At 40.6% G+C, this 13,560-nt stretch overlaps 1 protein-coding gene across 2 annotated transcripts in view; it reads left to right on the top strand.

The window, feature by feature from the left end:
* The window catches only part of BCAS1 (brain enriched myelin associated protein 1), a 122,152-nt gene that overhangs the window by 46,162 nt on the left and 62,430 nt on the right, over positions 1-13,560 (top strand). For both annotated transcript variants that reach the window (XM_038750098.1, XM_038750097.1), the window contains exon 4: positions 11,456-12,024. In XM_038750098.1, the coding sequence (XP_038606026.1) occupies positions 11,456-12,024 (569 nt within the window). The remainder of the gene's footprint in view (positions 1-11,455; positions 12,025-13,560) is intronic.

The raw sequence follows: 13,560 nt of genomic DNA, 5'->3' as shown, positions 1-13,560 counted from the left end.
AAAGATAAGGGGAAAAAACCCTGAAATTTATGACCCATCATGATGCAACATTTCTGAAAGCAAAGATTTCATGACCCAGCTGCATATTTATAATTCACCACTGAACAATATCTATTGAGTGAGATTGGCGGTGTATGAATAATATAGATGTCTCAGTCCCGGAACTCCAGGAACATTCATTAAGGACCTTTTAAAGTACCATTTCACTTGCTCTGCTGCAATTATTAACTCTCCTACTTTGGGGTCACATTTGTGAGAAATGTAATCAAGGCCCACTTTATATGCAGATCCAGGGTTTATTGAACAGTGTTATCAACAGATGCAATTTTTTTAAGGGGTATTTGTTAAACGCTTAGTGTGTGCCAGACACTGTATTAAACAGGGTACATACACACTAGTCAGATTGGACACGGTCACCGTCACAGTCTTAATCCCCATTTTACAGATGAGGTAACAGGTACTGAGACGTGAAGTGACTTGCCCAAGGTCACACAGGAGAAAAGTAGTGAAGCCAGCATTAGAACCCAGGTTCTTCTGACTCTCAGGTCTGTACTCTTTCCGCTAGGCCGTGCTCCTTCCAAGTAGTAGGATTTCCTGTAGAAATGGGAGTTTAGTTTTTCATTTGCATGACACTTTCTGCCTTGGCCCCCTCATCACAACAATAATAAAGGTCTTTAAAATGCTTGGTTACCCAGCTGTAGATAGTAACCAGCTGGTAATCAATGGTATTTATTCAGCAATATGTGCACAGCGCTGTATTATGCACTTGGGAAAGTACCGAGTTGGTAGACATTCCCTGCTCACAAGGATCTTACAGTCTAGAGGGGAGGACAGGAGTTAATAAAATTAAAACTCTGAACTGTAGATTATATATAGGTTAAGCACTGCTTCAGATACAATCTAAAATCTGGCCTTTGGATTTGTTGTTATATTTAGAAAGTTTGGGGGAAAACCAGAACTGTACTTCTAAGTGCAGTTCACAGATTTCATGACGGTACCCTGCATGTTGATCAGTCAGTGTTATTGAGTCCTTATGGTGTGCAGAGCACTGTGTTAAATGCTTGGGAGTGTACAATACCGCAATGTTGGTGGAGACGTTACCTGCCCACAACCAGCTTTCATAAAATATATTTCAAAACCAATATTTTGAATTGCATTACTTTTGTTTTTTCTCAATCCCCAAACTCATAAATTACCCTAACGGTAAAAAATTAAAATGAATAACAACCTAAACTACGATTTTAATTTATCAAATGAAGATGACATTTAAAGGTCCTGCCTTACTCTTAGCTACTAGTAGGTGGCAGGAAATGTGGGTTATGATTTACCAGCAAGTCAACCTGAGCCATGGAATTACATATAGATTATGCAAAAATAATAACTGTTGAAATGAACATCTTCCTTTTCTTCATTAGCATTTCTAAAAAAATGTTAAATTGAAATTGAAAAATTGGTGATGGACTATTTTGATTCCAAGAGAGGTAATGCTTCTACTTGAATTGTTTAAATTGCTACTTTTCTTTCCTCCATTTTCTTTTTCCTCCTTGAGAACATTTAGACCAAAGTCTTGCCACCTAAAATGTATCCAGTTTGCATTGCATTCTAGCCCTTTAACTTGTTCCCTTTCCATTCTTCATGATGCCTATCAGGTCGAAGCATTGTGTGTTTTACAATATATTTGATAAGTGGGTGGAAAGAATTCCTTTATCTGGTACTACAGGAGAAGGAATTCATACAGCTAAAGGTTAATTAGTAAACACAACTCATTCTACTGGAAGAGAACAAGATCCACCCATGATGCAGGTAGTCCGAAGCAGCCTGAAATTTGTCTATCCTTAGTCCGAGCCTGTGACTAGGCTGAAAAAAAGGCAACTATTCTCAAAGTTACTCGGAAGAGTAACAAAACAAATGAAGGGCTTGGCTCTTGTGACATCAATGGGGCTTGAGCGCTTACTGTGTGTGACAAACTGTACTAAGCGCTTGAGAGAGCATAAAACAGTACGGTTGGTAGTACAACCCAACTCTGAGCCTGTTATTGGTTAGAGATTGTCTCTGTTGCTGAACTGTTCTTTCCAAGCGCTTAGTACAGTGCTTTACCCACAGTAAGCACTCAATAAATATGATTAAATGAATGAACTCTGAAGCAATATGGCCTAGAGGGTAGAGCGGAGACCTAGGAGCTTGTATTTGTTTTATGGTATTTGTTAATTGCTTACTAAGTCTCAAACACTGTTTTAAGTGCTGGGGTAGGTGCAGGTTAATTAATAATGAATAATAATTTGGTATTTGTTAGGTACTTACTATGTGCCATCACTGTTATAAGCGCTGGGGGAGGTACAAGGTAATCAGGTTGTCCCATGTGAGGCTCACAGTCTTAATCCCCATTTTCCAGATGAGGTAACTGAGGCACAGAGAAGTTAAGTGACTTGCCCAACATCACACAGCTGATAAGTAGCAGAGCTGGGATTAGAACCCATGACCTCGGACTCCCAAGCCCACGCTCTTTCCACTAAGCCACGCTGCTTCTCTGTAATTAGGTCTTACAGGGTCCCAGTCCTGCATGGGGATCACAGTGTAAATACCAAGACCAAATAATATCCATTTTTCCTGTTGAGGAAACGCACTGAGAAGTTGAGTGACTTGCCTAAGATCACACAGCAAACAACTGGCAGAGCCAGAATTAGAACCCAGATCTTCTGGCTCCCGGGCCCGTGCTCTTTCCACTGGGCCACACTGCATTTCAGAAGGAGCTGGGTTCTAATCCCAGTTCCACCACTTATCTGCTATGTGACCTGGGGCAAGTCACTTCACTTTGCCTCAGTTACCTCATCGGTAAAATGGGGAATAAAGACTGTGAGCCCCATGTAGCACACGGACTATGTCCAACTTGACTAGTTTGTATCTACCCCATGTCTTGGTACAGTGCCTGGCTTAAATACCATAAAGAAAAACCAAATACCATTTTTAAAAAGTGCAATGGAATTTGAATTGGGCTCACAGTTTAAGTAGGAGGGCAAACAGGTATTGAATTACCACTTTACAGATGAGGAAACTGCGGCACAGAGAAGTTGAGTGATTTGCACAAGGTCACACAGCAGATAAGTGGCAGAGCCGAGATGAGAACCCAGGTCCTTCGACTCTCAGGTCCGTTTTTCCACCAGGCCAAACTGTTTCTCAGGCCTGGACAGGCTGAGGCATCCTGGAAATGTCCAACACTCTGGAAAAGGCTCTGGAGACCAGCCAGCCATTCCTCTCTCCCCTAACACCTACTGGGCCTTAGAGCCAGGCCAAAGACTCCTCTCCCCTCAATTATAGGAAACAAAAAAAACATAACGGATTTTGCTTCGGCATTCCTAACTTTCCCCTTTGTAACCTATCGTAGACCACTCACCCATGGGTTTACCCAAACTCAACTTGAACCTACTCATAGTTTGTGCCTGTTCAATTTTGGCAATAAATTCCATATGCTAACCACTCACTGAACCTAATAATTGCGGTGTTTGTTAAGCACTTACTATGTGCCAGGCATTGTACTAAGTGCTGAGGTGGATACAAAAAATTTGGGTTGGACTATCTCTGTCTCATGTCCCATCCCCATTTTACAGATGAGGTGAGTGACTTGCCCAAGGTCACCCAGGAGGCAAGTGAACCTACTGCTCTGTCCCATTACTGAGGGATTTGATGAACAACAATCCAGTGTCCACCCCCTTCATTGCTCGCTGGAGAATCAGATACAAATGCTATTGAAACATCCTCATTAAAAAGTTGGGTGATTTGCTAATCCATGCTTTTTCCATTTTCTTTCACATTTCAACTAAAAAGGGCTAGTGAATACATTTTCTAAAGAAACCTGGGCTAAGCTTATGAGGTGCAAAAGGTTTATCAGGTGCAAAAATGCTTTGTGCCTCATCCTCTTGGCGTGAATGAACTTATTGTCTTCTTTCAACGCTATTAGGCTAAAGAGAAGGCAAGGGAATAAAGAAGCTTTCTCTTACAGAAAGCTTGGTCTTTATCAGGTTTTTTTCCTGGAGGGGTTTTAAGATTGTTTTAGAGAGGAAAACGCCGCCAAGGATCTGAAAGCTAAAGCGGACGCATCCCTGAAGTCAGATTTGAGTCTTGTTGGGAGCAATTATAACATTTTGTAGTTGCTAAAACCCCTCTGATTTAGGAGTAGTATCCACAGAACTGTACTTAGTCTAGACAACTTGGATTTCCAGAACTACTAATGGAGACAAACACACCTTGAACTTTAGCCAGGAGCATGTGACATTTACCAGGTTAAGTTTTATTACTCAGAGGGACTTGAAGAGGCTGCAGTGATTAGGGTCATTTTGCCTCTCAGCTACAAGAAGTCAATTAGAAGAGAGCAAGATTAAGCCTGTTTCAATGTAGACCAGACATGCACTTAAGCTTGTTTACCTTATCTCACTACCAATGTCTCTTTCTCTCTCTCTAAACATTAGAGACATGTAAAATAAGCTTTGGTTTAGGGGAATGCTTTTGGAATTAGAAAAAAACCAAACCCTCATTTTATTTCTATTGTAGCATATTTCCTCTCTCCTCAATGTAAAGTTACTTATAGGTAAGGTTTGCCTTTCCCTATTCACGCTAATTGCCTTGTAATTGCTGTGGTATTGTGTGATAGCCACAGTAGGTACATTTGCCTATCAATATTATTGGTTAAACACTTTTTCTCTGCCCAGAGCACTATAGAAAGCTCATGGGAGAGTTCTATAATGTTAGAAGACGGGATCCCTGCCAACAAGGAGTTTACATACTAAATAAGGGAGAAAGACTCTAAAATACGTTCCAGATTAAGGGGGGACGAGGGGAGGAGGAGGAAGAGAGTGAGAAAGAGACAGAAAGAGAAACCAACCCTTTCTTTTTTTTTAATGGTACTCTTTATTAATAATATATGCCAGGCACTGTACTATGCACTGGGGTAGGTACAAGATAATTATGCTGAACATAGTCCAGTCAATTATATTTATTGAGCACTTACTGTGTACAGAGCACTGTATCAAGTGTATTAGCACTTGAATACAATATAACAACAGGCACATTCCCTGCATCCAAGGAGCTTAGTTCTACATATGTCCCACATAAGGCTCAAAGACTAAATTGTAGGGAGAATTTAAAGCCCATTTTACAGATGAGATAACAGGCACAGAATAGATCCATGCTCTTTTGACTAGGCCATTCTGCTTCCCCCAAAATTTCATCCCAAAGCTATTCTGCTCCTCTCCCCAGTGTAAGACAAGCACTGGGTCTGAGCTGATTACCTTATATCTACCCCAGGGCTTAGCACATAGTAAGGGATTAATACACACCATCATTCATTCAATCACATTTATTGATCGTTTACTGTCATATGCCCTTATTCACACAGGCAGTACTTCCAAACCTTTGGCTATCCCACAGTCATCAAATTGAATGCTTACTTTTAGTGGCCCTGTGCTAGACGCTCACACCGCACACCCCCAATGGGACAAATTTCCCCTTTCTTGGCAATATCTCTGCATATGAAGGACATTTCCAATTCAGTTTTAAAATGCTTCAGCGTTTATTTTCATATCTTTATACTTAGTTGATTCCTTTACCAATAATTAAATTTTAACGTCTGTCCCTCCTGGTAGATTTTTGAGCTCCTTAAGTTCACGTGGCTTAGTGGAAAGAGCCCAGGCTTGGGATTCAGAGGTCATGGGTTCTAACCCTGGTTCCTCCACTTAACAGCTGTGGGACCTTGGGCCAGTCACTTAACTTCTCTGTGCCTCAGTTACCTGATCTGTAAAATGGGGATTAAGACTGTGAGCCCCACGTGGAACAACCTGATTACCTTGCATCTACCCCAGCGCTTAGAACAGTGCTTGGCACATAGTAAATGCTTAAGAAATACCATAATTAATAATAACAATAATAATAAATTGTATTATTCAGCGCTTACTATGTGCAGAGCACTGTACTAAGCGCTTGGGAGAGTGCAGTACAATAGAGTTGGTAGTCACATTCCCTTCCACAACTAACTCCCAATCTAGATGGGAAGACAGACAGTAATATAAATAAATTACAAATATGTATATAAGTGCTGTGGGACTGAGGGATGGGTGAATAAAGGGTGCAAATCAGGGCAATGCAGAAAGGAGTGGGAAAAAAGGAAATGAGGGCTTAGATCAGGGAAGGCCTCTTGGAGGAGATGTGCCTTCAATAAGTCTCCTTAGAGTTTACTTTATTGTACTCTGTACCACGGTCTGCACAGAGTAAATGCTCAATAAATACTATCAACTGATGAATTTGAAGGACAGAATGAAATTACAGTTTATTGTATTGCTCCCTCCTTAGCAAGTCCCTAAACCAACTTCTGAAATGCAAGGCAACATCACAGTTCAGTGGTACATGAGTTCTATTAACAAGAAAAACAGTAGCCAAATAGCACCAATTTTTCAATGTATTTGGGTTCATTTTTCAAGGAAGCAATGACAGAGTTAAGTTGACATTTTATTATAGTTGCTGCTTCCTTTAAGCTTAAACCTGCATTTTAATACAACATCAGTCCCTATGTTCTTGACCATAAACCATTTTCCATTCACTGTTATTGTTACGATTATGATATTTGTTGAATGTTTCCTACGTGTCAAGCACTGTTCTTAATCAGGTAATCAGGTCAAACAGTCCCCGCCCAAATGTGGCTTACAGTCTGAAGAGGAGGGAGAACAAGTATTAAATCCACATTTTACAGTTGCAAAAACTGAGGCCCAGAGAATTGAAGTGACTTATCCAAGGTCACCCGGCAGGCAAGGTCAGAGCCGTGATTCACACCCAGGTCCTCTGACTCCCAAGCCCGTGCTCTTTCCAATAGTCCACACTGCTTAATTACAATGGAGCAAAGCAATTATGATGCAGTTTTACTCAGAAGTGACGTCCTTAAAAGCTTTAATGAAGGGTCTTGAAGAAGTCGGGGCCAATTTTGCCCTCCAAAGTGCAGCCACGTAGCTCCGGTTCACACTTCTTTCCACCATTTCCTCCCACTCTGCCAGTCACCTTTCGGGGGCTCCAGCAAGAGTGTTTCAGAACCACATCTTGGGTTCCCAGGCACAGGGCAGGAAATGCTTTAACAGGCAGTTCCAGTCACCCCACCCATTTTCTAAGACATGACAGCACTTTCCCATCATGACCAATTGCAGCTGCTAACCCACCAGACTGAGGGGTGTAACCAAATGTGATTCAACTGAATCAGTCAGCAGTATTGGCATATGTGCATTCAACTGAGATTCTTCACTCATGCCTTCCTGAGTTTAGGGCACGGCCTAAGTGTAAGTGCTAATTCATTCAATCATATTTATTGAGAACTTACTATGGGCACAGCACTGTACCAAGCGCTTGGGTGTGTTTATAGAGAGAAGCAGCAAGTCTCAGAGGAAAGAGCCCGGGTTTGGGAATCAGAAGTCATGGGTTCGAACTCCAGCTCCACCACATGTCAGCTGTGTGACTTTTACAAGTCACTTAACTTCTCTGTGCCTCAATTCACTCATCTGGAAAATGGGGATTAAAACTGTGAGCCCCATGTAGGGCAACCTGATTACCTTGTATCCCTCTGGAGTTAGAACAGTGCTTGGCACATAATAAGTGCTTAACAAATGCCATCATTATTATATAACAATAAATGGACACATTCCCTGCCCACAATCAGCTTATGGTCTAGAAGGGGAGACTATAAATGCATATAAATGGAATTTGATTATTTTTAGTTCAAGAGGAATCAATGGCATTTATTAAGTGCTTGTTGTGTGTAGAGAACTGAACTAAGAATTTAAAAAGATACGATAGACTAGAATTGGTAGAATACCAGTACATTATTGAAAGTCCAGAAACAGTACCCTGGAATTGCTCTCATACACACTCCCAAACCTCTAAAGAGACCGCTAGCCTCGATGAGAGAACAGAAAATAGATGAGGGATTCTATGAGACTAGGGGCTTGGGATGCCCAGACGGGTTGGAAGAGAAGGGCCAATTTAGCCCATGTCCAAGTTGAAGCAGTGAGGTGGAAGATCCATAAGGAAGGGAAAGGACTACTGCTAATCCTGTTTCATTTTTTAAATTTCCACTGTGTACTCCCAGATGTAGATAACAGATAGACTATCTCTTGTTTGTAGTTTCTTGATCCTTGCATCCATATAAAAGTAGTCTGTATTTATAGATTTAAATGGGACCATTAAAAGCAAGCGCTTAGGAGATTTTATTTGAAGGTTATTGGGCTCCTTCACAAAGATGGAGAGTAATCAGATTAGAAGGAACCTCTACAATATTTATGGAGTCCATCCCCTTTCCAGCCAGACACACACCTACCCCATTCCAAGATGAGAATCATCTGGTTTTTAAACATTCTCCAAAGTGAGAGATTCCACAACTTTCTTCTGACGCCTGTCTAACCCTTCAATCCGGAATTCTTCCGTAGGTCCACCCTGAATCCATTATGCTGCATTTTACATTTGTTTTCTCATTCAGTTTTAGCAGAGACAGAAAGCAACTGACTGACATCTCGGCTACCATTTGTGTTTTTGAAGGCCATTATTAAGATGCCTCTCAACCTCATTGGTTTTATACTTCTGTAAATCTTTCATTAGAAAAAAAGTCCTGTTTGATTATGGGCAAGTGACAACTACTCCATGCCTCAGTTTCTTCACCTGCAAAATGGGGATTCAGTACTTGTTCTCCCTCCTAGACTGTGAGTCGCATATGGGATAAGGACAGCGTCCAACCTAATTATCTTGCATTTACCCCAAGCACTTAGTTCGGTACTAGGCTCATATTAAATGCTTAACACATACCATTATTATAATTGTTTTTCTAGTGGATGCCATCATCTGCATTTATCTGGTTAATGAGCAGACATTTCCTGAAATAAAACATTTACACAAAATCTCAGGATAAAATAAGTGATGTACTCCTGGCTTCCATAAAATAATTCATTCTACTCATTGTACATTTGAGCAATGAAAGTAGCTTCATGCTTTCACGCAATAGGCTGTAAAGATGGGAATCCAACAAGCCTGCTTCCCCAGCTATTGAGATTATATAAAGGAAAAATATAAAGTAACAGACTATGAGTCCCATGTGGGATGGGACTTAGTCCAACCTGATTAATTTAGCTTAGATCAGTGCTTGACATACCACTAAAATAAAATAAAAAAACTTCTTGATGATACTGTATTTTGAAGCTATTACTATAGAGTGCCAAAATGATTGGTTTGCAAATCAAGGCCAATTGATTTCTGTCATTATCTTTACTCACTTCCCTGACTAAACCCTCATTTCCCCTATTCCATTACTTTCTGTGTCACCTATGCACTTAAACACTTCAACCGACCCTCATCCCCAGAACATTTTGTACATATCTCTATCCTCTGCCATTTCCCCTCTCCATAATTTATTTTAATGTCCATCTTCCCCTGTAGTCTGTAAGCTCCTTGTGGGCAGTAATTATGTCTACGTCTACTGTATTATACTCTCCTTTGCATTTAGTACAGTGCTCAGTAAATACCACTGATTAATGACCGGCTTTAGTCAAACTCCAGTTTGGAAAAGGAAATGTTAAGAGAAATCGTTTTAAAGGTTTTAGTGTACCTATTAAACCCCTCTCCATCTCAGCACCCTGTACCTAAGTAGGAAGAAATTAAAGATATTTAAAACAAAATTGGCCCTGCTGGCATGTTTCAAAATCCTCCAGCCTTGTGGGGGAAATATATCCTCTCCCTTTCCTTCAGCTGTTTCCTCTGTTGCTGGCAAGGCCCTTCAGCAAATTCAATTTACATTCATTCTGCACATCAACCGCCTCACAGTCAGAGTCCCAGTACCACCCTATCATTCTGTTCTCTCTATCTTTGTCGCTTCAGTTTATAGAACACCCCACTGGTAAATGGTCAGATGGTGCCGGGAAAGCTACAACAGGAGATGGATAAATTAGAAAGCCTGTGAGTAAGCAAAAGACCTCAGACAATTTATTTGAGGTCAGCTCTTCCTTAAGAATATTGTCAGTTTTTTTTCTCCTGATGGAAGTGGGGTCTGTGGTCCAAGTGAAGCGGGTAGAAAGACAGTTACAAACTTACCTGTATTTTCTCAGATGTACTCTTTCATAAACTATCAAGAGATATATAAGCACAAATGTATACAAAGCTAATATACAAATACAAAGGCTGACTAGGTAAAGGGAGATTCCAACACTCCTTTTAGCTTAGACTGAGGTTCTAGAAGAGGCTTCACACTGGCAAAAGAATAAGAAATGTAAAAGACCCATTTTGTCCCTCACCGCATACTAAGGAGCAACATAACAGAAAGGAAGAGACTTCCTTTTCCAAAGATGTAGAGTAAGCAATTAATTGCATTTATTAAGCACTTACTCTGTGCAGATCATTGTACTAAGTGCATGGGAGAGTAACAATAGTTGGTTGACACACTCCCTGGCTGCAAGGATAGATCTGATTAGGGAAGTACAAACTCCTATACAAGGTAAAGAGGTGGAAAAGGCAAAGAATGATGGACAGGAGGACTAAAATGAAACCCGGGATAACCTTAAACAGGACAGAGTCTGGAGTGCTAGTGAATCTATTGTGGTTGGACAGTAAAAGCCAACTCTCCTCTGGTTGCTACCCTGAGCACCGCCCCTCCATCCGAACACCTAGGATTCCAGAGCAGTGAAGTTCATCATTTTCCCACAAAATCTTCTTGAATGCATCCCCCATTGTCAGCACTGACATAGAACTGATTTTCAACCCATGGGACAGTCCCAGGGGACGAACATCTGGGCAATCAATTTCAAGTATGGAGACCATTTGAAATGCAGCTACAATTTTTGAGATGTAATCCGTTCCCATTCAGACTTGAGGGAAGGAAGGAAGGAAGGAAGGAAGGAAGGAAGGAAGGAAGGAAAAAAGAGAGAGAGCGTGCGAGAGAGAGAGAGAGAGAAAGAGAGAGGTTCCAGACTGCTCATATCCAGCATTCTGTGTTTCTTTTGAGACAACCTACCAGATGAATTTACACATGAATCCAGAGCTAATTATTGATGCCTCAGACAGGTGTATTGATGCCTGCCTCCCCCATTCTAGACCATAAACTCGTTGTGGACAGGGAATGTCACTGTTTATTGTTGCATTGTACTTTCCCAAGCATTCAGTACAGTGCTCTGCACACAGTAAGCGCTCAATAGGATTCATTAAATGAATGATTACTGACAGCCTGGCTTGGACAGGCAGAGGCACTGTCGTCTGGGTATAGGTAGGTCATCATTTACATCCCCAACCAGTGAAGAAGGTTTTTTTTTAAACACGTCACAGGCTGCACTACCCTCATTTAGATCCCTTACATATAAAGCAAGCATTTGGAAAAATTTGAAGTCCATGATTAATGCCTTAATTTCTCTGCTTTGTTGAAATAATAGCTTTTTAATGTTTGTATTTGCAGTTGATGCCAGGACAAGTGTTAAACGGGATAATGTGGCTGCTTCTTCCCAGAAGACAATAGTGATAAGCACGGTTTCTGATGCAAATGGAAAGGATCTTGGGAAGCAGGCCAAAGCCCCAATGCCAGCTGCTAAATCCAGTCTTTTCTTCTCACTTTCGCGGCCCGTACCAGGACGTACCAGAGACCAAGGCACAGATTCATCTTTCGGATCCGTAAAGCTTGATGTCAGCTCGGAAAAAGCTCAGGGGAACAAAGCACCAAGTGAGAACATGAAACTTCCGGCAACAGCTGCACTGGAGGAGAGAGCAGATAAAACCCAAAGGCAGGCCCCAGCTAAAGCATCCTTCACTGCAGCTCAACAACTAGCTTCTCCTCCACCTGAGGCAGAGCAGGTAGCTCCCATCAAGACCAAGGAAACGGGCTTTTTTGACAAATTTTTCACACTGGACAAGGGAAAAGACAAGGCACTCATTGAAACCCAAGAAGAAATTAAGAGCACAGATAATCACAACCCAGTGAGAACAACTCCTGGATTACTGAACCCGCCAAACAATGTCCCAGAGGAGAAGGCAAGTGTTTAAACAGGAGTATCCATTTCATTCTTAATGAAACTTCATAAGAGCATTAATGGGGTAGAATGACTTTGCATATGTTATGTTAAAGATAGCAGGGGCCTTGACAAGGTATTAAGTCTTTCGTCCTCTAAAACAAATGAGACCATTGTAGTGTGTATTATCTCCCTGATGTTTTAGTGGACAGACACACCTGCTGAATAGTAACAGCTGTTTCACATAAAAAGTGTCTCTCCTGAAGATATTTTTCTCACTGCCCCCCCACTCCCATTTATCATTAGCTGAGATAGGGCTGGATCAGTGAGTCGAAATGGAAGGCAGTTGCGTTTAGATGTGGTCAGTACCAGAGAGTATAAGTCACTGACTTGCCTTCAGTAGTCTGTTTGGAATGAGACTAGTTTTACAGTTTATTTAGGCCAAGTTTCCTTTTCTAATTTCTAAACCTGCCTTACTCTTGCATCTGCTCCTTTACGCCCCAGGTTTTAATAAAGAAAATCCTTAAAGTGGTAAGCTTTCTCTCCTTTCACAGTAGTAAGATTAGCTGTGAAAACCTGGTGTCTTGAAAGAACTGGTCCCAAATTTGATGATCGTTTCTTAGTGAATAAAGCTTTCACAAAAGGGAATAAATATCTTGCATGTTTTTTCAGGGTTGCTTTCCATTCAGGGCTAGAATTCAGGAAGCCAAAAAGGAAGTAAAAATTGACACACATCTGTTCCAATATTAACAGGCTTCTAAAATCAGATCCTTTTAAAACCTAGAAATGGGATTAATTTCCTCTGGTAAGGTATGGTCCCAGGAAATTATTTCTACAGTCTCATACTACCACAGGGCAGACACTGATTAAAGTAAATGCCCTGATGGCAATGGAAACAGTGCTACTACAGTGATGAAAATACTGTAGCTGTGGTTTAATGTATCCTGAATGAAGCAAAAGCGATACTTTCATTCAACCAGATTCTTGGGTCAGTCATGTTGTTTGAATCATTTCTAACTTTGCTCTATATTTTAATTAGAAGTCTATTTCTAGGGGTTTGGGATAACCTATAAAATTGTACCAGTGGCTTTGCAGATGAATTTTAGGTTTTGTTTTTTTTTTTTTAATTTGTCCATTCAGAAATGAGTCTTGCATGTATATACAAACAGCCAGTAGCAAGCTCTGGGGAATTTCTATCTATCCTAGGCAAATTCTTTTTGGGGCAGAACTGCTACAATTTTGGCACTTAGTACAGTGCTCTGCACACAGATGCTTAAATTCCACTGATGAGTTGTGGATGAATGGTAAATCTGATTAAGTGTTGTTGAATCTTGTTATCTAATAGTTAATATTTTTGATCTTTACCTACCTACCGGTCAGTCAGTTATTCAATATGTGGAGAAATAAATCTCACAATCATGAATACATTTTAATATAGTTCTGAGTTCAGGATGAGTTTGGATAAATATCCAACATTAATATGACCATCCATAAATGGTTATCTGTTCAAAAAATGTAATAATTAAAAAATATTAAAGAGATTATTTAATTATCTTCC

The sequence above is a fragment of the Tachyglossus aculeatus genome, chromosome 8 (assembly GCF_015852505.1).
Source record: "Tachyglossus aculeatus isolate mTacAcu1 chromosome 8, mTacAcu1.pri, whole genome shotgun sequence".
Lineage (NCBI taxonomy): Eukaryota > Metazoa > Chordata > Mammalia > Monotremata > Tachyglossidae > Tachyglossus > Tachyglossus aculeatus.
The sequence above is the reverse complement of the archived record's forward strand: the minus strand, read 5'-3'. Positions and strand labels throughout refer to the sequence as shown.